The 23,878-nt window shown below is 42.1% G+C and overlaps 1 protein-coding gene across 5 annotated transcripts in view; it reads right to left on the bottom strand.

Annotated features, from left to right (window-relative positions):
* ETV6 (ETS variant transcription factor 6) overlaps positions 1-10,934 on the bottom strand; it is a 177,118-nt gene extending 166,184 nt beyond the window's left edge. For 4 of the 5 annotated variants that reach the window (XM_065584037.1, XM_065584047.1, XM_065584052.1 and 1 more), the window contains exon 1: positions 10,454-10,934. In XM_065584037.1, coding sequence (XP_065440109.1) covers positions 10,454-10,486 — 33 coding nt within the window. In that variant the 5' untranslated portion in view covers positions 10,487-10,934. The remainder of the gene's footprint in view (positions 1-10,453) is intronic. The other variant, XM_065584061.1, reaches the window with a different exon arrangement.
* Between the last annotated feature and the right edge of the window lie 12,944 nt (positions 10,935-23,878).

The following is a 23,878-nucleotide window of genomic DNA, read 5'->3' as shown; positions in this document are numbered from 1 at the left end:
AAGTGTGCGTCCCCCTCACCTCACACAGCACCTCCTGCTTCCCAATCCCCATCACCCACCCCCAATCCCTTGACAGCCATCAAAACCTGGCTTCCTCGCACAGAATGAGGCATTGGCAGCCATGTAAGTGAAGTAAAACTCAGCATTCAGTCATGTGTGGGTTTAATCCCATATCATGAAACAGGCTAGAGAGAACGTGCTGTAGCATTTTCCTATCCTAATCAGACAGAATAAAAAGAATCACTTCCTTTGAGGGGAGGGTTCCTGGCACAGATCTCTAATAAAATTCCTAAAAAGCAGGAAGGGTTTCTCCATAATACCTCTCTGATACTGTGCAACTTCTACTGGAAGCTCTCAAAGCGATTTCCATATTTTAATGAAATGAGGCTCACAACACACATGTGAGTAATCTAGGCTTCCCTTACATTGTCATCTTTTTACAGGAAGAAAAAGGTATGTGGCTTACAGATAATGGGCTAAAAGCATCCCAGAGTATAACCCCGCTGATTGGAGAATTTGGCATAGTTCCAGTTTTGCCAATTCATAGATTTTATCATGAATCTCTCAATATCTAGTGCTTTTCCTAGAGTCCCAGATCCTGGAGTCATGTGATTAGAAAAGAATTTCATATTACACTTTTTTAATGAAAGTTTCTAGCACTCAGTTGCAGAGAACAGTTTCAAATTGTGACCCTGGTGCACTCACAGATCTCAGAAACCATAAAGCAAATAAAAATAATCGACATTTTACTATTTTTTTAAAATCACAATTTTTAAGCCAATCTTGTTATTTTTGAAGCCTGACTTACGACTTTTGAATGCTTGGGGTTGGCTTTATTGTAGTTCTGTAACATAGTTTGGTATCCTGTCCACACATAATACCTATCTATTTTACAATCCTGTCAGTACACTGCAGTATTTTAACATGGAAATCCAAAACAGTAAGATGATAGGCGTTATGCTCCATTTAGCCAACCAATGCAGATTGGGCCAAATCAAGTTTCAGTTGAGTTTGGAAACTGTCCTTATTGAAAATCCTATATAATTTAATACAGATGAAATCATTTGTGTTCCATAGGAAGTATTCTTAAAACCTACAGTATTTAGTAGACAATAAGATTCTTTATATATCCATCTATAGCAATAATATTTGTATTACATTTTAATAGAATGGTCCAAACATCTACATATGGAAAATGATACCTTCTGAAGAAGTCCTATAGAAAAGTTATGTTCTAGCCTGGGTGTCATCCTAGGCTAGAATTTTATTTTATTTTTGATGTACTCTGGGCCAGATTTTCAAGACAGCCCATCTCCAATTTAGGCACCTCAGTGGCCCGATTTCCAAAAGGGTTGAGCACATCAGCTGTCGATGCCTTTTGAAAATCTGGCAATAGGTATCACAGTGAAAGCTGCTGACAATTTTTGAAAATACAGCCACTTATTTAGGTGCCTATAGGGTAGCTGAACAATTCTGAAAAATCTCACCCCAACTGTTGGCACTGAGCACTTGGAAATCTGGCCCTGAGCTCTGTTAAAAATCTGGCCCAGTGTGGCTTCATGCTAATTAGCCAGCTGAATTGGTTTCAAAATTTGAGCTGGACACACCTCTGCTTAGTGTATGCTACAACTTTCTCTCTTTACTCTTACTTCCTCCTTCCTTTACCCCGGTTGTTAATCTCATCCGACTGCTGCTTCTTGTCATAGCCTAGACTGTGAGCAATTTGGGGTAGGGATTGTCTTCTGACTATCTGTCTGCACAGCACCTAGCAAAATGCATCCTGATCCTTGATGGCCAGGGGCATTATTGCAATACAAATAAGTAGTATTTCTGACCTCTGCTTCTGGCCCAGGATAGGTGCAGCCTAAAGCAAGCAATATCTTAAAGGACCCCAGGAAAAAAAAATGGAGAAAGAAAACCAAATAGTTTAGCTGAGGGAAAGGTGAATTAGAACTCTGGAAAACCCTAGAGAAAAACTACACTCACTAAATCCAACTACAAGAGCCACTAAATAAACACCACAAGTCAACTGTGTGAAAATCAGAAAGTATTTCAGCAGGGCCATTCTAATGCCTATTAGGTACAGGATAACTCTCTAAGGCACACTCTGTGCCACTCATCACAGCATTCCATGTGGCTTTATCCAATTTAAAGGGCCACCTATCTGCTTCTCATATATAAATCTTCCATATGACATACATGTGATACCATTGTGAGCATCTCTGTTTCTCTCTCTTGCCCCTGATTTGACCCCCTAGAAAACACACATTTTCTTTACCATGGTAATACTTTCAAAACACTGTGACAACTGAGAAGCAAAGGAACAAAGCAGCAAAGGGGTGTGACAAGGAATAATCTTTAGAAAACCATGTTTATGAAGAAACACCTATAGCTGCAGTACCCCAGCCAAAATGCCCCTTGGAGTTAAGTACCATTATATTAGAAATATGCAATGTAGTTGTAGCCGTGCTGGTCCCAGGATATTAGAGAGATAAGGTAGGTGAGGTAATGTCTTTTATTGGACCAACTTCGAGCTACATTAGCTCGAAAGCTCATCTGTCTCACCAACAGAATCAAGTGGAGAAGAGACAGCTCCCTAGAGGCCACATGATGGAGAGGAACGGGCACAAATCAGAGAGCTTCTATGCCACTGGTTGTCTCAATAAATGATCTGACCTTACATGATGTATCGCAAATGGTATTTAGTTAAGCCTCAAAACACCCCCATGGAGGTGGGTATTATTCCCATTTCATGGATGGAGAAATGGAGGCATAGAGATATCAAGGTCAATACTTCCAGAAGTGATCACAAATTTTGAATGGCTTAAATTTTGGGTGCCCAACTTGAGACATAAATCTCAAATACCCAAAAACTGAGGCACCCAAAATGAGTGGCTACTTTTGTTTTTACTTGGGCACTGGTGGCATCTCAATCGCTCCTGTTGTCTGCCTGTGGCACACAACAGTTTTGTTTTCTGAGGCCTGAAATGCTTTAGTTTAACCCAAGTTTTGTGCTCAATACTGGGGTAATTAATGTCCTGTGTTATACAGGAGATCAGACTAGATGATCTACTGGTCCCTTCTGGCCTTAAACTATGAACAAAATGGATTTTTAACCTCCTAGGAACCAGATTCTCAGCTAGGCAGAGTTGGCTCAGCTCTTCCTCGAGATAGGCAGAGTGCCATGCAGTTTAGTTAAGGTTTTGATAGAAGACCTTAAAAACTGAAGATCTCTTCAATATAGGCATTAAAGAACCCCTATTGCATTTTGTAAGAGATGGAGTTTACCGCAGCGTAACAGTAGATTTCATCTCTACTTATAATCATTCTAATTACCTATGCGTAGTTTGGCTGTCTCACTTCCCCCCCCCCCCCCCGCCCCCACCCCAAGGCAATGTAGCTATGTAACTTATTTGAGACACAAGGTGCTATATAAATGTAAATTACCATTACAGTGACTTCCATGTAATTGGGCCATGCTAGATTGGGATGGCTATTTGATTGTATTGCCTCCCAGGAAACTGACTTAACCTATAAGGATATATAGTGAATAGTAATGACCAATGTGTAATTGGGACAGTATTAGCAAAATTTTGATTCATGAGGATTAATTTTGCTAGTGCTAATTAGTTAAGCGATTAATCGGGTGTTAAATACCTTTGCATTTCTAAAGTCTGGTCTCTTTGGTTTGACCTGCATCCACTGATCTTAATAGGAGTTTTCTGATTGGCATCAAGGTGAGATGAATCAGCACATTAATAGACAGGTTTCAGAGTAGCAGCCGTGTTAGTCTGTATCCGCAAAAAGAACAGGAGTACTTGTGGCACCTTAGAGACTAACAAATTTATTAGAGCATAAGCTTTCGTGGACTACAGCCCACTTCTTCGGATGCATATAGCTATGGTGCCACAAGTACTCCTGTTCTTTTTGCACATTAATAGAGAAGTTTCCCAGTACAAATTAAGGGGTATATCTTCCCCAAGTAAAGAGTCAGCCTTGGTTAAGGGTGGCAGGATTCTGCTGGCATCAACCTGAATAGTTCCAGGGTATGAAATTTACAAGGTTCCTCATCAAACTGGGGAGAAAAAAATGGAAGTTCCTTCCAAAAAAAAAAAGCATTGATGAAATAGAAGTAAAGCACTGAAAAAGATATCTGGGAAACTAAAACTCAGGTAGACAGCTCAGCCTTTACGCTGGTCCTTGTACTTAAAATTTAAAACAAAGTCTCTCCTCTTATCATTATAAATTAGCTCCAGACCTAAAACAAGCACCTCTCAGTTGAAGCTCCACACCTTTGAGGATCAGTATTGACATAAATGGGGCTTCATTCAGGCATGAGAGCCATGTACAGTTCATTCCAGAATCAGGGCCTATATCAATCAACACAGTATACAACAACATCCAAGATGAATTTCTTTGTGAAATGTTACCTACGGAAAGTTGCAGTAGAGTGTGGCCTTTGGAACTAGCTTGCATTTTAAGCATCAATGAGATATACATCACAAGTCAAGTTTGAACAAACTCGAATCTGCAAGCTTAACAGGCTGAACCTTGAAAAACAGCAAGGAGAAACTTTCATTTGGATTTTTAAGATAATTCAAACCAAGAGCAGTTTTGGCCCGCAAAATCCTGGAAAGCATTTTATCTTTGAAAGAGTCACACTTAGGGTTGCCTGGTGTCTGGTTTTCAACCAGAACACCCAGTCAAAAAGGGACCCTGGCGGCTCCGGTCAGCACTGCCAAACGGGCCATTTTAAAAGTCTGGTCAGCAGTGCTGCGGGTCTAAGGCAGGCTAGTCCCTACCTGCGCTGCACCCCAGAAGCGGCCAGCAGGTCCTGCTCCTCGGCTGCGGGGGGAGAGGGGGGCGGGGAGGAGCATGGGGCTCCACACGCTGTCCCTGCCCCAAGCACTGGCTCCACACTCCCATTGGGCTGGAACCACCACCAATGGGAGCTGGGGGGGGGGGGGCCAGTGCCTGCGTGCGAGAGCAGCACAGAGACCCCTGGCCTCCCCCTCCTCCCCGCCTAGGAACCAGACCTGTTGGCCACTTCCACAGCACAGTGCGGTGCCAGGACAGGCAGGGGGCCTGCCTTAGACCTGCAGCACCCTGACCAGGAGCTGCCTGAAGTAAGCCCATGACCCAGCACCCTACCCCCGCAGCCTGCCCCCGCACCCTGCCCCAGCCCTGAGCCCCCCCATACCCAGAGTCCCCTCTTGCATCCCAAACCCCTCAACCCTGGGCCCACCCCAGAGCCTGCATGCCCAGCTGGAGCCTCACCACCCCTGGACCGCAACCCCCTGCCTCAGCCCTGATCCCCCTCCCGCCCTCCGAACCTCTCGACCCCAGGACTGATCCCCCTCCCGCCCTCCGAACCCCTCATCTCCAGCCCCACCCCAGAGCCCACACCCTCAACCCAGAGCCCATATGCCCTCATGCACCCCAACTCCCTGCCCCAGCCCGGATCTCCCTCCCACACCCTGAACCCCTCATTTCTGGCCCCACCCTGGAGCCCGCACCCCCAGTTAGAGCCCTCACCCCCTTTCACACTCCAACCCCCTGCCCCAGCCCTGTGAAAGTGAGTGAGGGTGGGGGAGAGCGAGCCACCAATGGAGGGGGAATGTAGTGAGCGGGGGACGGGGTATCGGGGGAGGGGCAGGGCTAAGGTGTTCAGTTTTGTGCTTAGAAAGTTGGCAACCCTAGCCCTCTCCCACACTCCAACCCCCTCATCCCTGGCCCCACCCCATAGCCTGCACCCCAAGCCGGAGCCCTCACCCCTCCTGCACCCCAACCCCCTGCCCCAGCCTGGTGAAAGTGAGTGAGGGTGGGGGAGAGCAAGCGATGGATGGAGAAGGGGCGGGGCAGGGCCGGGGCCTCTGGGCAGAGGTGTTTGGTTTTGTGCAATTAGAAAGTTGGCAACTCTAGTTACACTTGTAGGTACCAGATGCTTCTGAGACCAAAGTCTTGTTAAAAAGGGATGAAAAACAGTTTTGTGGATAAAGTAGGCAGAATCTCCAACCCAAGTGTTCAAAAATTGAGTTGGACTCCCAAAAATCATTAGATTGGCTTAAAAGTCAGGAGAGGTTTTTTTTTTTAATAAAAACATTAAAATAAATAATATATTCTGGGTTCTTCTGCTTTTTGATTCTTTCTGGTGTGCTCAGGTCATGGTTTTAGGCTCTTATCCACAAACAGGAGAGCCTGAAACTTTCATTAAAAAAAAAAAAAAAGCTGATTCTCACAGAATCAAATAATTCCAGGAGCTGGGAATTTAAGTAAAACACCAAATATCACTAGATTCACAGTACAATTGCAAGAATTGGCAACACTACAAAAGAGGCTGCTCAGACATTTGATTTCTATTCCTGGCTCTGCAAAAGATTTGCGGTGTGGCCTTACACAAGACACTTCTAATTTCAATACACCTCAGTTTCCCTATCTGCAGTAATACCTACCTGCTTTGGAGGCCAAGGGTTGCAAGGGTTAACTTATTAATATACATAGAGAGCTTCAAACTCTGTATATAGAAAACATAAAGGCAAAGTATTTTTACTAAAAACACGTGTTAGCTCAGAACACCTGGGAGTTAAGGTTGTCTCAGTTAAAGACAAGTATGTATATAAGGAAGAAATTCTGTAGTTTTAAATTAATGAATGTATAAGATCAGTAAGTTGAATCTTTCTCATTTGTCTTTTTAGACTGATTCACAGCGAGTGACTTAGCACACTGGGCCATCTCAAGAGTTCATACAGAAGCTGAGCTCATCTCAAACTTGAGACCATCACAAGCTTTAGGCCACTCAATGTTAAACATTCATAACTTTAAAGGCCACTCAATCTTTAAAAAAAAATCAAGACAAGTCTGAATACTATGTGTTCTGTACTATATCTTAATTATACTTTGCTCAAAGCACCTTACAAAGAAAAATATCATTATCCTCATTTTACAGATGGGGAAACCGAGGCACAGGGCAGTAGCATGACTTTCCCAAGATTACAGTAGTGGAGTCAGGTAAAGAAACACAGATATCCTGATTCCCAGTCTTGATGTATAAATTGCAAATTTAAAATGATACAGAGAGATCAGATTTTTAAAGCATAAACACAGTAAACATGAAGGGTTGGACCTTAACTCTGTGTTTCCTGACTCCTGAAATCTTACTTTCTCAATGACATTGCTGACTTAGGCCCAGATCCTGCAAACTCTTATGTACATGCTCAGCTTGATTGTCTTCCTACTCGACCGATGTTAATTGGACTACTCAATGTAGCATATTAAGCAAGTGCATCAGTGTTTGCAGGATCAGGGCCATGGCATTCATTTTTTCCCCTCACAGAGAATGAATTTTTATAAATACACACACACACACACACACACACACACACACTTGCAGCAAACCAAAAATGTATCAATATAGAAGTATACGCGCACTCCCCCAAACAGCCATTTGAGAGAGATATTACTGTGAATTTGTATTGATTGAGAGCAGACAAGCAAACACTGTAATACCAGAAATTCATCCCCAGAAGTCCTTCCTAAATCTTCTTATAGTGCTTTCCTGGTGAGATAAGAAGTCTCAGCTACAAACAAAGCACTTTCCTTCACTCCCTTCTTTCTGGCTGTCCATGGTTCACCACACTAGTTGCTGTGGAATTTATTGCACGCTGACTTGCTCCTTGTTGGGGGAGGGAAAAGCCCTAACAAAATACCTATATCTATAAACAACACTGCTTCCAGTTCATAGGTTCCTAATGAAATGCCTTTGCCAGGCAGACAATTCAACACTGAAACATTTGCTGTTTACAGCAGCAAGGTACACGACAGTGTCACAGAAGACTTCTAATACAATGTAACGCTTGCTTATATGCTGTTGAGTAAACACTCCACACTACAACCTGGCATGGGGCTATAGTGAAATAATGGATTGCACTGGAATGGTTACACCATCATTTAGAGATGTTCTTTTGATTCCAGTTACTGACCTACAATTAACTTTGAATCTATTCTGAATGAAACAAATGTCCAAAGACAGTGACACTAAACAATCACACAAAGAGAAAAACTATCCAGAATGGTTTGACTTTTAAAGGAATATCATCTATTTGAAATTCACATTTCTGTCTGAAAAGTTCCTCTTCAGTACTTAAGAGGAACAAGTAAAAATGATTATAAACAGAGAAGTCAGCCAAAAAAATCTTTTTTTTTCATTTTGTTTATTGTGTGCATGTGACAGCACTCTGTGTATAGTTGGACTTAGGGTTTCCCTTGTATAGTAACCAGTTTCTCTCTTGCTAATGAGATGCTTGTCAGTGTCAATGTGAGAGCAGAAAAACACTCATAAAAACGCTAAGGGTCTTTTTAAAAATTCAGGCCATGGTATTTAAAGAGGGCTTTTTAAAATGAGTCAGTTTTTAAAAAAAAATCAATTTGATGACATTCCTTTAAGCATAATGAAACACTTCCATATTTTCACTATTAGCATGATGGAGTAAGAAATACACAAGTAATATGTGGGGGACCAAGTGCGCTGTATCGTAAATCAATTAGACTTTTGTCACTGACTTATGTGGGAGCATGAGCAAGCCTCATTTATTTGGAAGATGCCCCATTTCTAACACAAAGTAATGAGCTACTTTGCAGCACTATTGTTTTTGGTATAGTAGTTTGTGATCTCATCTCCAGTAAGCATATATAATGTTTTTATGGGATTTGTTAGAAAAATCAATGGCTTAGTTAGTAGTATAGATTTTCCCTGTATCAAAATGTTTTGCCATACTATTAAAACACACAATACCCTACTATCTAGTTTGCCTATCCATGTTATGAAAAGTCAGATAAACTATATTCTTTATGCCACAGGACTTCACAGGACACTGTTTACCCAGTTTACCCAGAAAGAGAAATTAGCCCAGAAGTTTTCAAATTCTAGTTGTATTGCACAGAATCCAAGACTATCATCATAAATGTGCAAACATACAGGACAAAAAGGGTTCCATTGTTTTCAGTGGGATAAATAACTTTTTATTGCTGGCTGTTCAACCTTTAAAATGCTATGGCAATCACCGTTTCTTTCTACCCATAGACTATAATAAAATGTTTCTGAGCAGTAACAGTTATGAACACATTCCTATCCAGCTTGTGAGTGAAACAAAATGACTCCTTAAGAAACAAAAGTTATTAAAACATAAATGGGAGGAGAGGTAATTAAACAGAAATCATTATCTATATGGATCTGCTGGATAGGAAAGTTCTGGACAAGAGAGGATACTTTATTTTTTTCTACTCTCAGCTTTATACCGCCTCCAACTTAAAATGGGAAACTTCACCATGTAGCATGTTCAATAGGACAAATCACAAAGAAACGCACTGCTCAGGCCCCTCACAAGGCAGAGTGTGCTGCACTCTGCTCTCACAACACTGCCCTACATGTTCATAGATGAGAGCCACAAATCAGTTGATTAAAAAACAGCACCAACCCACTGCTTGTGGAAATACAAATACTGCATCCCTTCCACCACAGCAAACTTCCTACAAACTTTAGAGCAGCAGCAGCCTCAACAACAAAACCCAGGATCTCCAAACTGTAAGGAGCCAGGTACCAGGTATTAATTTAAACCATCCACCAGGAACGAAAATCACGCCTCCAACTCTAAACTACTTCTACACTGAGTTCCCCCCACTGTATTCACAAATACAGAAAGGCATTCCTGACTGACAAACTGCAATGCTAGTTCCCCCCCTTTGTGCCGTGGAAATCAAGATAGTTTGAGACTTGTTTATAGTTGTCAAGATGCCGTGCACGCCTGGGAAAATAAATAAATAAATAAATAAACCCTCACCGATCATCTTTGAAAATTAAAAAAAAAAAAAAGCAGATATATTTTGCACACTGTGAAGATACCATATGTAGGGCGTTTGCATATCAAACACTAGTGCAAGCGCAACGTGTTCAAATTTGCGGTAAGTTATTATAGTCTAAGAAAATAGCTCTTTCCTGATCATGCTAAACTATCATTTTCATAAAGCAAATGTTTCTCTTTATATTTCTGCAGGAGACCTTTATTTTTCCCCTCTCTCCCTCCCTCCTAAAAGCACAAAAAGTTCACATTCACTCTTCGTGTTCATGGACAAACAGACACCAGGTTTAACCAGTAATCACTGAGTATTTACTGCCAAAACTCAACCAGCAAACAAACAAAACAAGCTTGACTTCCCGGCTCGCTTATGACAAGGATTTAATTGTATATTTAAAGAAGAAGAAAAGGAAACAGATAGCAAGGTTAAACTAAAAGGTAACGCACAACAGCAAAAACAAGCTGCATCTTTTCCCCCCAAACCCGGTTCACACACCCCTCCCAAAAAAGAGATCAGTTAGAAATATAACCACTGCAATCTTCCACGCTGCAAACATTGTCTGGATCTAGGCAGGTTTCAAAATGGGAAAATGGGTTTTTACCTTGATGCAACACTGAGCAGGAACCTCAGACATGTCTCACAGAAAGGGGGGGGGGGGAAAGGAGAGAGAGATCAGGAAGTTCTCAGTTTTTTTCCACTTTCCTTTCCTCTCCCCAACCCAGAAATCCTTCACAGACAGACGTAATCATTTAAGGAGAAGTTACTCCAACCATCTTTCCAAATAACCCCAAAGATCCTGCAGATCTGCCCCTAGGAGAGGCAGCCCGCATAGTTTTGTTGTGATGTTTGGTTGCCGGTTGGTTTTTTTTCCCTTTGAAGGAACGGGTGACTATGTTTGATTTAATTTGCCGGTGTTATGTTTTGAGATCTGAAGGGTGAGGCTGGTTTTCTCGCTCTCTCCCCCTCTCCGTGAATGTTTTCCTTCCTGGAAGAGAGAAACTGAAAGACAGAACTGAGAGAAAGCTCTTTGCTCATTGATCTTGAGAGTTTCAGGGCTGAAACTGACGTGAATTCCCAGCACTGAGCTCTGCCTCTTAAAGGAGCCCTGCCACCAGGAAATAAAAGCTCATGTTACCGTCAGGCAACAGGGAAATCAATGCAGGGCAAGGTAGGGGGAGAAAGAAAGGGGAGAATCTGCTGACACAAAAGGGTGTCCAAATTGATGGTGAAACTAGAGAAGGGAGGGGGAGTTTAATAGTTATGTTCTCAAACCTGGTGCAGACAAAACCAACAAACCAGGAAACAAGAAAATGGAATAATAGAAGAAGGAAAGAAACAGATTGTTTTTATTGATAGTTCATTGCCCGAAGATCTGTTAAAATTTAAACGCAGAAACATCTGCGTGGAGGGGAGAGTCAGGCTTGGAAATGTTACATCGATCTTTGCTCCAATAACTGCAGAATTGTGAATAGCCTTCCTCAACCCCCTCAAAAATTACACACCATTAACAACGGTAAAGTGTGTGTAGGGGGAGCGAGGACTAAAGAAGAAAATGGATCACAACGTGAGGATCAAAATGATTTGAGGAAATAAAACAATAGGCTTTGTTCTGCTTGTCGAACGTTGCCTCTTTAAGAAAATCTACCAGGAAATGGGAGCTCGGGTTACAAACTGCACACAGGGAAATCTGGGCAGAGAGGTACACACAAGAGACAAAAGCATGAAGGGGCAGTGAAGAGACAGAGGGGATAAGACAAGAAAAGAATCCTTTAGCCAAAGAGACAGAGGGGGAAAGAAGAGGGGACATTATGCAGTAAATCAGAGGTGGAAAAGTTCCTTACCAGAAAATATTTATTTAGCATAAAAAAAGAATGGATAGTAACACTTCCCCTTCCCAAAGGAGAGAACTAAACTGCCTTTGGCATGAGTTAGGTTTCAGGGCTGTTCATTTTAAAGAATCGGCTGCTGGCTTGCAAGTGAGTCTTTAAATGAAGCATAATGGCAATACAAGATGTTAAAATAAATGTTTTCCATTTGATTGCAAAATCAAAGAGATTAAGAGAAGAGCGAGGCGGGAAAGAGTTTAGTTATGTCCTCAACTCCCCAGGGCTAGTCTGATATTCAAAGCCCTATTCCCAGCCCATTGAAAAATGGGGTCTGGTGTCTCAGGCAGATTTTTTTCCCCCCTAGAAGGGAGAGGGAAGTTGTCGTTTACTTTTTATTGTTTTTTAATCTGCATTGGCAGGAAAATGTATTAGATTAGTGACTGGGTCTCTTCCATTCTATATGTTAATTGTTCATATATCTATAAAAGTAGGTTATATTGTCTTGTATCTGACTTATTGAGCTATAACTCTATCTATATCATGTTGTATGTACACACTGTCTGTCTGTCTAGCTATTTATCTAGGACAGTATTGCCAACTCCTGTGGTATTGCGGTAGTTTTCTTAAAGCGCCAGATCCTGGAGTCATGTAATTGCATAAGAATCTCAGCTTTCATCTTTAAGTTTCTAGCCCTCATGCTTTTCAAGAAAAGACTGACCCTTAAAGGCTCACAAAACATATAAGGCAAGTAAAGAGAACCCAACATTTTTTAATCGCATGATTTTTAAGCAAATGCCAAAATTTGGGGCTCCTGATTCCTTATTTTTGAATGTTTGGTGTTGGACACGGGGCTTCCACCATGTCCCTTTGGAGACTATTTCATGGTCTAACAGGTCGCACAGCGAGGAAGATATTTGGGCTACCTTTTCATTTGTCTAGTTTCACCCAATTACTCCTAGTTCTATCGATGTATTATACTGATTGTACTAAACCATTTCTCTCCCTCCTGGATATTGGCGCCTTTCAAGTACTTGTACCCAAATATCACATCCTTTCTTAGGGCTTGTCTATGCTTAAAATTCTACAGTGGCACAGCTGTGCTGTTGGAGTGCTTCAGTGAAGACACTACCTATGCTGACTGCTGGGGTTTTCCCATCAACGTAGGTAATCCACCATCCCACGAGGGGGTAGCTATGCTGATGAGAGAATTCCCCCATTGATTTAGCACTGTCTCCACCAGAGGTTAGGTCGGTTTAACTGCATCACTCAGGGGTGTGGATTTTTCACAACCCTGAGTGACGTAGTTATATTGACCTAATTTCCTAGTGTAGACCAGGCCATAGTCACTGGATTTAGTTCTTTTCCTCTTTCATTCTTTCCCTCAGGCTAATAAACTGCTAGAAATGAAAACTTTAGGGAAAGTTAAAATAAGTTGCCAGCTATCAAAAGTATTTGACTGAAGCAAAGAGGATAATATATGGGGTACCTTTGGAGATTTAAAAAAAAGCCACAGGAAAAGAGTGGTAGTAAGCAAACAGTTAATTAGTAAGTAAGGAGGAGAAAACATGCCATCAACAGCAGTGCTGGTTACATTTAAGGGCAGGACTTGCCTGAGAAACTAATACTAGGGCAGCATCAGATATTTAAACCCAAGCCATATATCCCCCTTCCCTAAGGTGCTATAAGTGCCAATGATATAGGCAAATGTTTGTAAAGGGAAAATGAGATGCAGTAAATGTGGGAGTGAAAATTCCTGTGAAAATTGTGTAAAAGGGGTGGAGGTCAAGTGTAGTAACTGTGGTGGGAATCTGTCTGGCACACAGAGGCTGTATTGTGGCAAAAGAGACAAGCTAAAGAGATACAAAAGACAAAAAATGTTATCAAAATCTTGTGAGGAAGCTGTAACTAGGAAAAAGAAGAGCAAATCAGCACAGGAAAAGGGGAACTGCAGATGCAGCCTCATTCTATAAAAAATATTATAAACCCTGCAGAAGAAACAGGTGATAAAATATTAATAGAGAAAAAGAAAGGTTTATTGCATGTATGATAGAAGTGATAAATTGCACATCACATACAGGGGGGAAAAATCAGAAAAACTGAAAATTATAGCCAGGGTCATGGAAAAATACTTGTGTCTTGATAATCTGTTAATGGATCATTTTCATGCAATCTTGAATGAGGGCAATAGTGAAATATGACTAGTGAGGGAATCACAATCTTTTGCTGGAATGTGCACAGTTTGATAGCACATTGTCAAGAACAAAAAGAAAATACACTAAAACAGATCTCATATGTATCCAGAAAACATGGTTGGTTGAAAAGTTTGCTTTGAAAATTCCAGGCTTTTAGACAAGACCAAAAACTAAGTAGAGATGGAAGTGTTTGTACTTTCATAAGGGAATGATTAAATTACACAGAAGTAGAGAATGAAGAAATAAGTCTCGAATATAATGCTGTTGAGATCCCAGTGGAGAGGAGAAATATTTCTTTAAAGATTTATAATATCTATAACCCATATGGGACATTATAAAGCTCAGAATTACAAGAAATAATGAAGAATGCTAAAAGACCATATATATTTATTTATGACTGTTTAGGTCACATATATAACTGTGGGAAAGTAGGACAACTGATAGTAATGGCGCATGTCTAGAAAGACTCATTGATGAAAATAATCTAGTGGTTTAAAATGATGGCACCCCCACTAGACTGAATGCAGCAGATGGTAGGTTTTCTTCCTTAGACCTGATATTGCAAGCAAATGCAATTGGGAAATATATAAGGAAAAAGGAATAGGGAGTGATCATTTCACTATACTTATTACTTTTCAAGGACAAGGTAAGGTTGAAAATAGTAGAAAATTACCCACCTTAAATCTTAAGAAAACTAACAATGAAAAATACAATTAATAGTGAAGATCTAATGAAATATAAAAGAACTAAGGCCATAGTACAAAAAAAAAAGAGTTGGAGAAAGTATTGTGGGAGTCAAATAAAGATAACAAAATATACAGGCAAATTAGAAGAATGAGTGGATTTCAGACTGAGAGTAATCACATCCCAGCTCCTATTGGAACTGACAAAAAATAGTTAGAAGTTCTGATAATGAGAATGAGAGAACAGATGTTTTTAGCAGAAATTTTCTGAGGGATGAGTAATGATGAAAATCAAAGTGTAGTTTTGTGCCACATTAAAAGACAATGCATTGAAGAGAGGTATAAACCTATATGCAGTGGGGGAAGCATGAAGATACTATACTGGATGAAAAGTTTTATATGCAGGAACTTGAGAAAGCTATTGATATAAACAAAAATATGTCCCCAGGCAAAGTTAATGTCTGCAATATAGTGTTCAGATATCTTCCTGAAAGCAGTTTGAGGATACTTTTGGAATTCTATAATATTATATGGGAATAATGAGTGATATTGGTAGGGTGGAAAGATGCAGTAATAATTCCAATAAGAAAACCAAGCAAAATATCCACAAAAGAGGATGCCTATCACCAATTGCCCTTATGTCCTGTCTGGGTAAAATTATAGAGAGAATGGTGAATGACAGATTGGTTGTCTATTTGGAAACCAATGGCATTATATTTAAGGTGCAGAGTGGTTTTAGGAGAGGAAGATGCACCATTGACCATATTGTTAAATTGGAAACTGAAAAACAAAAAAATATGAAAAAGAAAGGTTTCATGATAGCTATCTTTCTAGATATTGAAAAAGGATTCAGCATACTATGGAGGGAAGGCTTATTGTACAAAACAGGCACAATCGAGGTAGAAAGAATGGATGGATGGATGGATGGATTAGAGAATTTTTGAGTAAAAGGATCATGCAGGTCAGAATTGGGAATTTTGTGTCAACTATATATAACATTAACACTTCCCTGCTGTGTTCCATTTTTATCAGTCAGCCCTTATTGAATATTATGGTACATGATCTTTCAAAATGAGTAAGTGCTGGGGTAGGTGTCACTCTATTTGCAGATGATTGTGCTTTATGGGTTAGGAGCAGAACCTTGAGATGGCAGAAAAGAGACTCAACAAAGCATTACAAGAGAATTCAGGTTGGAGATGTGCTTGGGGTTTCAAGTTCTCCATTGCTAAAATGAAAGGATTGATCTTTACAAAAAGAAAAGCTACTAAGGAATGTAAACTGTGTGGGTATGGAGAACAAATGTAGTTAAGAAGTTTAAATTCCTAGGGGTAATATTTGACTAAATTACTTTGAAAAACTCATATAGGATGTTAAAGAGGAAATGCAAAGGAAGGATCAACCTGCTTAAAAGTATTGCTGGGACTTATTGGGGGGAAGATAAGAAAACACTGCCAGTGGTATAGAGCCTTGATCAGTCCAGTTATTGACTATGTCTGCCAAGCTTTTGGATCAGTTTAAAATCAGAATTAAAAAAAATAGATTTAATGTAAGCACAGGCAGTATGAACTGTGTGCGGTGAAGTTATTACAACACTCATATGTGCTACAGAAAGCTGCTAGTGAAATGCCAGTTACATTATGAATGAAATTAGTGGACCTAACTTTCTGGGCCAAATTAATGAGAATTGCAATGATGAAAGTACCAAACAACTATATGAGGATTGTTGGGAATTCAACAGGTGACCTCTAGCACACAATGTTAAAACTCCATATGCCATTTGAGTTACAATGTGGATGCAGTAATTAAAAGACAAGGAAAAGCTAAACAAAGTCAAAACTTTTAGTCCTGGGCAAAATTCGTTACAGATGGAAAGCCACAAATCCAAATGTGGATTTAGATTTATTTTATAAACTTACAGGTAAAAAGGGGACCAGTAGGTATAAAAAATGAAGTGTACCAGCACATAGATGAAACGTGGAGTTGTTTTAGTCAAATATATATAGATGGGTCCAAAAAAGGAAAAAAACAGGAAAAGTAGGGATGGTATTGTATACTGGAATTAGTACATATAAAAGAATATCTGCCTTTGTAGCTGTCATGACAGCTGAACTAGTAGCAACCAGGCTAGCATTAAACTGGAGCTGGGATGTACACCCAACAGCTGCGGTCACTTTTTCAGATTCAGTATCAGGCCTCCTGGCAATAAAAAAGGGTGTCTCCATATAGAAGTGATTTAATGAATGAAATTATATTTCTAATAACAGATTTAGTGCAAATGGGGATACATGTAGCATGAACTTGGATCCCAGCACATACAGGGATAACAAGGAATGAAATAGAGGAAAAAACAACTAAAAGCACTGTAAGAAATTGAAGGATTAACATAGAAATACCCCTGAGTAAACAGATATTTAGAAGCTAGTAGAGAAAAATTTAAAAGGGGAATGGCAAAAAATGTGGATGAAAAAAGAGGAAGAAGATTTTTTTTTAAATTGTGCTCTAGAGTTGAGTATAATGACTTACCTCAGGGCCTGGATAGGAAAAGTGAAGTGATTTTATTTAGAGTACTAAGCGGCCATTGTGGTTTAAACACAAAACTTTTTTTTGAATAAATAAACACAAAGATGGACTATGTGTGCATTGTACAGTGGAAAAAACAACTGACCACCTTTATAGGTCTGTAAGGGCTTTGATCAAGAAAGGGAAAAGCTTTCTGAGGGATTTAAAGGGCTTAAAGTAAGAAAAGTTACATTACATTATTGAGTAAAAATATTGGGGAAATGGGGTTGTATTAGAAAGGTGCTGTTACATTACCTGACAGACCCAGAGCAGAACAAGGGACTATAAACAGCTAAGTGTTTAGGAATGATAGCTGGTGGTAGAGTGACAAGATGTCCTGATTTTATAGGGACAGTCCCGATATTTGGGGCTTTGTCATATATAGGCACGTATTACTCCCCACCCCCGTCCCAATTTTTCACACTTGCTATTTATTTGGTCACCCGAGCTGGTGGTCCAGTCAAGTCTGCTTTGCCAAAAAGAAAAAGTCTGTGAGTGGTGTCACAGGTAGGCTGCTGTGGAAGGCCCTGAGCTAAGATCTGCAGGAGTCTGGTACTCCTGGGAGCCCGGTGCTCTATGCTGGAACAGTGCAGGACACAAGGAACCAGAGCCCAGCAGGGGCTGAGGATGGTACTCTGTCCAGGGCAATTAGTCTAAGGGCCCAGTGCTCTATACTAGAGCCAGAAAGACTCCCAGAAAAGGACTGGGAACAGGGCCCAGAAGGTGTGCAGAAGGGAAGTGCAGAAAAACATTTTTAAGAGAGTTTTTAGTTTGGAGTCCACAGCTAGTGAGTCTGCACACCAGCTTAGATTGGCTGTCATCCACATCCCCTCTGTATAAAGACAGTTCTCCAAATGTCTATTTTCCTGCTTCTTTTCGACAGCCGTGTAAGAAGGGGTACCATGGTCAAAAGTTCGTAAGTGCCTTATGCACCAAAGTGCTTAAGTCACTTTTGAAAAATCAACTCCTTAAGTGCTTTTGAAAACTTTATTCAAGATCTTCATTGCCACTTAAGCTGTCCCCACCTCTTTTCTGGGTTTGTTCTTGTTACTTCAAAGTAGCACAGTTGCTCAGCCATTTCTGAATAATTGATTTCACATCTTTTATTAATGAGCCCAAATTCTCTCGAGTATTTCTTTTTTCCCTCTTGTCTATTTACAAAAAGCTCTTGCATTCCCCAACACCCCATTGTTATCATTAACGTGTTCTATTCTTTTGCTGTCCTTATCTTTTCCCTGCCTTTATCTTTACCCTGCAGGACTTAACCAACTCACTTATTTAGTTAGCTTTTCCTAGCTCCATTAGTGGTTATTTTTTGCCTTCAAAACTTTGAGCGCACTTGCTGTTTCTTGCTCCATTACGTTTTCCTGGTAAACTGTAGTTTGTTGTGCCTTAGTTATTCATTCTGTTTGGAAACTTCAGTCTTCTTCCACACTCATAGATTTTAATACTTTGTCCTATTGCATTTTACTCAAAAGGACCCCCGGTCCTGCATTGAAGTCCATAGGTGTCTGCAAGGGTCCACTCATGGAGATTCAATGACAGGATCAGGGTCTTAATGAACAACATGCAATAGGAAAATATTAAAATAATTGAGTGTGGGAAAAATGGAAGCATACCTGCAATTAAGGCATAACAGACAACTTCTCCCCAGGAAAAGTCAGGTAACTCAATAAGGCTTTGCATTGCTGCAAGACTCTTCCTGAGTAGATCCAATAGCAGAATCAGCATTTAGAGTCTTCATTCTCCCCCAACTTGCTTTCTTGAAACCTACTAACCTGTAAGTCAGTATTCCAGGAGCCTGGCATGCTGTAGTCAAATTGCTCATGGTCATAAGTGCTAAAGTTGCCTTCATATCCTCAGTCAATTTCTCCCTATTGGTAAAGAGTTCGTCTACTCTTGCGGTCGGAGTCTCTGGTGCCTGGATCATGATGTTGTTCTCTATGAACCCTAAGAACTTCTTTGAAGATCAGCTGTTGGTCTTCCACAAGATGTCTGAGTCATTAGTTAGGTGTGCGGTATCCTGGAGCTTGGAACTCTCAGACTTGAAACTTTTCATTCTTCCTCTCAGAGGAGCCTAAGTCTCATTGAAAGTCAGTGGGTCTAAGGCTTCTATGGCTAGGGTGACCAGATAGCAAGTGTGAAAAATTGGGACAGGAGATGGGGGGTAACAGGACCCTATATAAGAAAAAGACCCAAAAATCGGGATTGTCCCTATAAAATCGGGACATCTGGTCACCCTATCTATGGCCCAGATCCTAAAAGGTATTTAGGTGCCTAACGCCCACTGAGATCAATGGGAGTTAGGTGCTTGAATATCTGAGGATTGGGGCCTCAGTCACTCACCTCTGTTCAGCCATCATGAGCACCACCTCCTACTCAGATACAATCACTCTTCACTGGGACTCTGGGTTTTCTTTCTCATGCTGTTGCCACCTCACATGAGACCTCTGAGCACACTGCATTGTATTTATAGTGGGTGGTAAATATGCAAGAGCTGGGGGCTAAAGGGCGAGGATCCCTGTCATGACTTGCTCTGGATAAAGTCAAGCAGATGTTATCTGATGCCCCAATGACAATTTTTTAAAAAAAGAAACAAACCAAAAGACTTAAATAGCTCTGGATGCAATTTAAACAGAAGAGGAGAATGAAATAGGACTCAGCAAGATGCACTCGTAAGTAAATGAGAACAAGCGTGGCTGGGTTACGGACCATATTTCAAAGTGTCTAGTTGGATTTGTTTGTGCTAGAGGTGAAGCCCAAAGTAGCACCAAGAGTTCAAGTCACTGAAGCATTTCCAGTCCACAGAGCCTTTTCAAGTTCCAGCTTCATCAGAAGGAGCAGAAGACACCGGGAATGGATGATCTACCAAGGAGGGGCAGCAGCTGTGGATGGAGCAGCTGGAAGAGGAGAGGTCAGGTACAGGCTGAATCCTGACTCTGGCCCTAATAGTAGGGGCAGTAGCCACAGGAAGTGGGGAGCAGGAGAACTGAAGAGAGGAGCTGATGGAAACCTGCCTCAAAGGGGCAGCAGTGGAGAGATGGCAAAGGATTTGGAAAAGTAGGTGAACCAATCAGGGTAAAATCTCCTCATTTGACCTACTTTAACCACGGTGTGCTTGCAGGTGTAAGTAGTTGGAGTGGAATTCTTTGTGTCTTTTCAGATACACATGGAATCTTGCCAGTCAAAGTCTGATGGTATGAGTGGAATCAGGGCCGGCTCCAGGATTTTTGCCGCCCCAAGCAGCAAAAAGAAAAAAAGGAAAAAAAAAAGCCGCAATCGCGATCTGCTTTACCACCGCTGCTTCAGTCTTCAGCAGCAATTTGGCGGCTGGTCCTTCACTCCAAGAGGGAGTGGGAGACCCGCCACCGAATTGCTGCCGAAGAGCCGGACATGCCGCCCCTCTCCGTTGGCCACCCCTAGCACCTGCTTGCTGGGCTGGTGCCTGGAGCTGGCCCTGAGTGGAATAAAGCTGTGCTACGGATGATGGCTTAATCCCTGAATGAGGCAAAGCCCGGGTAGGGTGCACAAAATTGTACAAGAAATGAGCCAACGGTCTGCAGGATACATAGGGTGGGATTACATTTGCAAGCTCTTCTCCATAGTTATGAGGGCTAGAATATTACTACTTAAAAAAAATGGAAGCTCAGTCATACAGAATCACATGACTCCTGGACCTGGACCTTTAAGGAAAACACGAGATATGATGAGACTTGCAGTAAAGCTGTGATAGGCAGCAATACTACATTCCATTAACATGTCTGTAGCGGGGTGAATACCCGCTCCAGCCCTGAAGGGGTTGGAAAAGTCCTGCAGAGGGCTGGGACTGTAAAGGAGCAAAACCCCAGCTGATTGGGGAAGTGGCTGCAGCTGGGGCCACGCCTCAAACTGAGCCGCTCAGCCTTATAAGAAGGCCAGGGTAGCCAGAGCTGAGAGTCTCCCTCTGATGGGAGAGAGAGACAGGCCTGGCTGCAGGGAGCTCACTGGGGACCTAGAGTGAGGCAGGGCTGGGGAAAGGCCTTGGGGGCTGGGAAGTCCTAGGCCAGCAACTCCCCAGGCTGCAGGACCTGGTCCTAGGCCCATATAGGTATTGGGGTTGCAGAGGGGCAACCTGAGGGTGGGTAAAGGCAGCCACTCCAAACCCCTTGTTGCCTGTGATGATTGGCTGATAGACTGCAGTCTGCCCCAGGGTGCAGGGGCTAGATGGTGACTGGCAGTAGCCACTACTGAGGTGACATTGGGATGAGGGTGGGGGTTCCCCTGGGTGGGGAGACCCAGAGAGAGAGTGAGGTACTGCCAGGGGGGCAGCACCCAAGCCAAGGGCACCGGGGTCCGGGAGGGACACGGGGGCCAACGACAAGCGGGACACCTGGCCTGCAGAGGGCGCTCCGGATGCTGGGTGAGCTAATTCCCATGGATAACCAGCAGGAGGCGCCACAGGGGTGAGTCCACGCCTGATTACAATGTCACATTCTAAACCAAAAAATTAAAACCAAAATTAAAAGCTCCTTGTCAGAAAAAAACAGCATGAATCAAGTGTCTTAAATTATTTTGGCTGGTGCGTGTTTCTCTGACATCTTTAATATCTTCCAAAAGAACTTTATAGAGTTGACGCCAAGTTATCAGCCTGGAGATCGCCCATATTCTGTAATGTTCTCACCTGCTGGTGCTTTATTGTGTTGTATCGCTCCATGGTTGGTGACAGGATTACGATTATCATGCAGGTTATAAACTGTAATGTACACGCTCTCATGCATGTCATTGTAACCTCTGTCTTGCTGGCCGTAAACTGGTGACATAAATTGTTTTGCAGCCAGATTAACATTATCTAGGAGACTTAATACACACAGTCCAATCCGAGCAACAACTTTGTACCCACAGTATCTGACCACACACTTGCAGTGTGTGCCCACTATCCCTCTGTATGTGAAAAATCCCATGCCAGGGGTGAGTGCTGAACACACGCAAATCCCATTGAGCCTGTTTCTCCACTCCGTTAGATTGATTTTAAGTGGTGTATCCCCACTAACTTCAATGGAATCACAATGGTGGAAAGGAAGAGACTCCAGCCCAACGGCTTCAATGGGAATAGAGGGCACTCCGCATCTTGCCAGATAAAGCCCCAGGTGAATGACAATACCAGTGTGAGCGCAGCACCTAGGGCACAACTGATTTATCTGCTTTGCTTTTCAATAGTTCCAGTGATGTCATGATGTAGGATTTTATAGCCTATTAAATCATACCTGGCATTTATGGATCTAGTTTAGTGTGCATGCATTAAGGATAGGCAGTAGTCTCTCCACAGTCTGGAGGCAACCAGCTAAGGTGGCAACTGGTTCCTATTTTAAAGTCCTATTCTGCATACCCACACTCTTTTGCTTGGAAAATTGATTTATTCTGAAACTTGCTAGATTTATTCTGAAAACAAAGGTTTCTGCAAAGTATGGGAGGGCAGGGAATCTGTCAACTGCTTTTTGAGCTATAGATCATTACAAATACCCTGATTTGACATGGACTTTTGTCTAACATTTCTTGTACCCTTTCTGGGTCAATAATGATTAGTCACTGCCCTGAGAGCTTTGCCATTGACTTCAGTGGGAGCAAGATCAGGCATTATATGTGAATATGTGTTGTTCTCTTCTGGTTGCACCTTAGAAAAACAAGGATATTTCCAAGGGAAACGGTTAATATAGCCAAGAATGATGCTAAGGTTATGGCCAATGGAGGCAAATGAGCAGTCTAAGCCCTGGTCTACACTACAAGTTTAGGTTGAATTTAGCAGCATTAGGTTGATTTAACCTTGCACCCGTCCACACGACCAAGCCTGTTTTGTCGACTTAAAGGGCTCTTAAAATCGATTTCTCTACTCCTCCCTGGCAAGGGGTTTAGCGCTAAAATAGACCTTGCTGGGTCAAATTTGGGGTAGTGTGGACGGTATTGGCCTCCGGGAGCTATCCCAGAGTGCTCCATTGTGACTTCTCTGGACAGCACTCTCAACTCAGATGCACTGGCCAGATAGACAGGAAAAGCCCTGGGAACTTTTGAATTTCATTTCCTGTTTGGCCAGCGTGGCGAGCTCATCAGCACAGGTGACCACGGAGTCCCAGAATCGCAAAAGAGCTCCAGCATGGACCGAACGGATCTGATTGCTATATGGGGAGAAGAATCCTTGCAGGCAGAACTCCGTTCCAAAAGACGAAATGTCAATATATTTGCCAAAATCTCCAAAGGCATGATGGACAGAGGCTACAACAGGGACACACAGCAGTGCCACATGAAAGTTAAGGAGCTGAGGCAAGTCTACCAAAAAACAAAGGATGCAAACGGTCGCTCCGGGTCAGAGCCCCATACATGCCGCTTCTATGATGAGCTGCATGCAATTCTAGGGGGGGTCCCTACCACTACCCCACCACTGTCCGTGGTCACCTGCAAGGGGGGGAGTCTCACACAACAGGGATGAGGATTTTGTGGATGAGGAAGATGACGATGAGGAGGAGGTTGAGGATAGTGCACAGCAGGCAAGCGGAGAATCCCTTCTTCCCGGCAGCCAGGAACTGTTCATCACCCTGGAGCCAATACCCTCCCAACCCCCCCAAGGTGGGGTCCCGGACCATGAAGCCGGAGAAGGCACCTCTGGTGAGTGTACCTTTGTAAATATAATACAAGGTTTAAAAGAAAGCCTGTTTAATGATTAATTTGCCCTGAAGACTTGGGATGCATTCGCAGCCAGTATAGCTACTGGAAAAGTCTGTTAACGTATCTGGGG

Source organism: Chrysemys picta, chromosome 1, assembly GCF_011386835.1.
Source record: "Chrysemys picta bellii isolate R12L10 chromosome 1, ASM1138683v2, whole genome shotgun sequence".
In the NCBI taxonomy this organism is placed as follows: domain Eukaryota; kingdom Metazoa; phylum Chordata; order Testudines; family Emydidae; genus Chrysemys; species Chrysemys picta.
The sequence above is the reverse complement of the archived record's forward strand: the minus strand, read 5'-3'. Positions and strand labels throughout refer to the sequence as shown.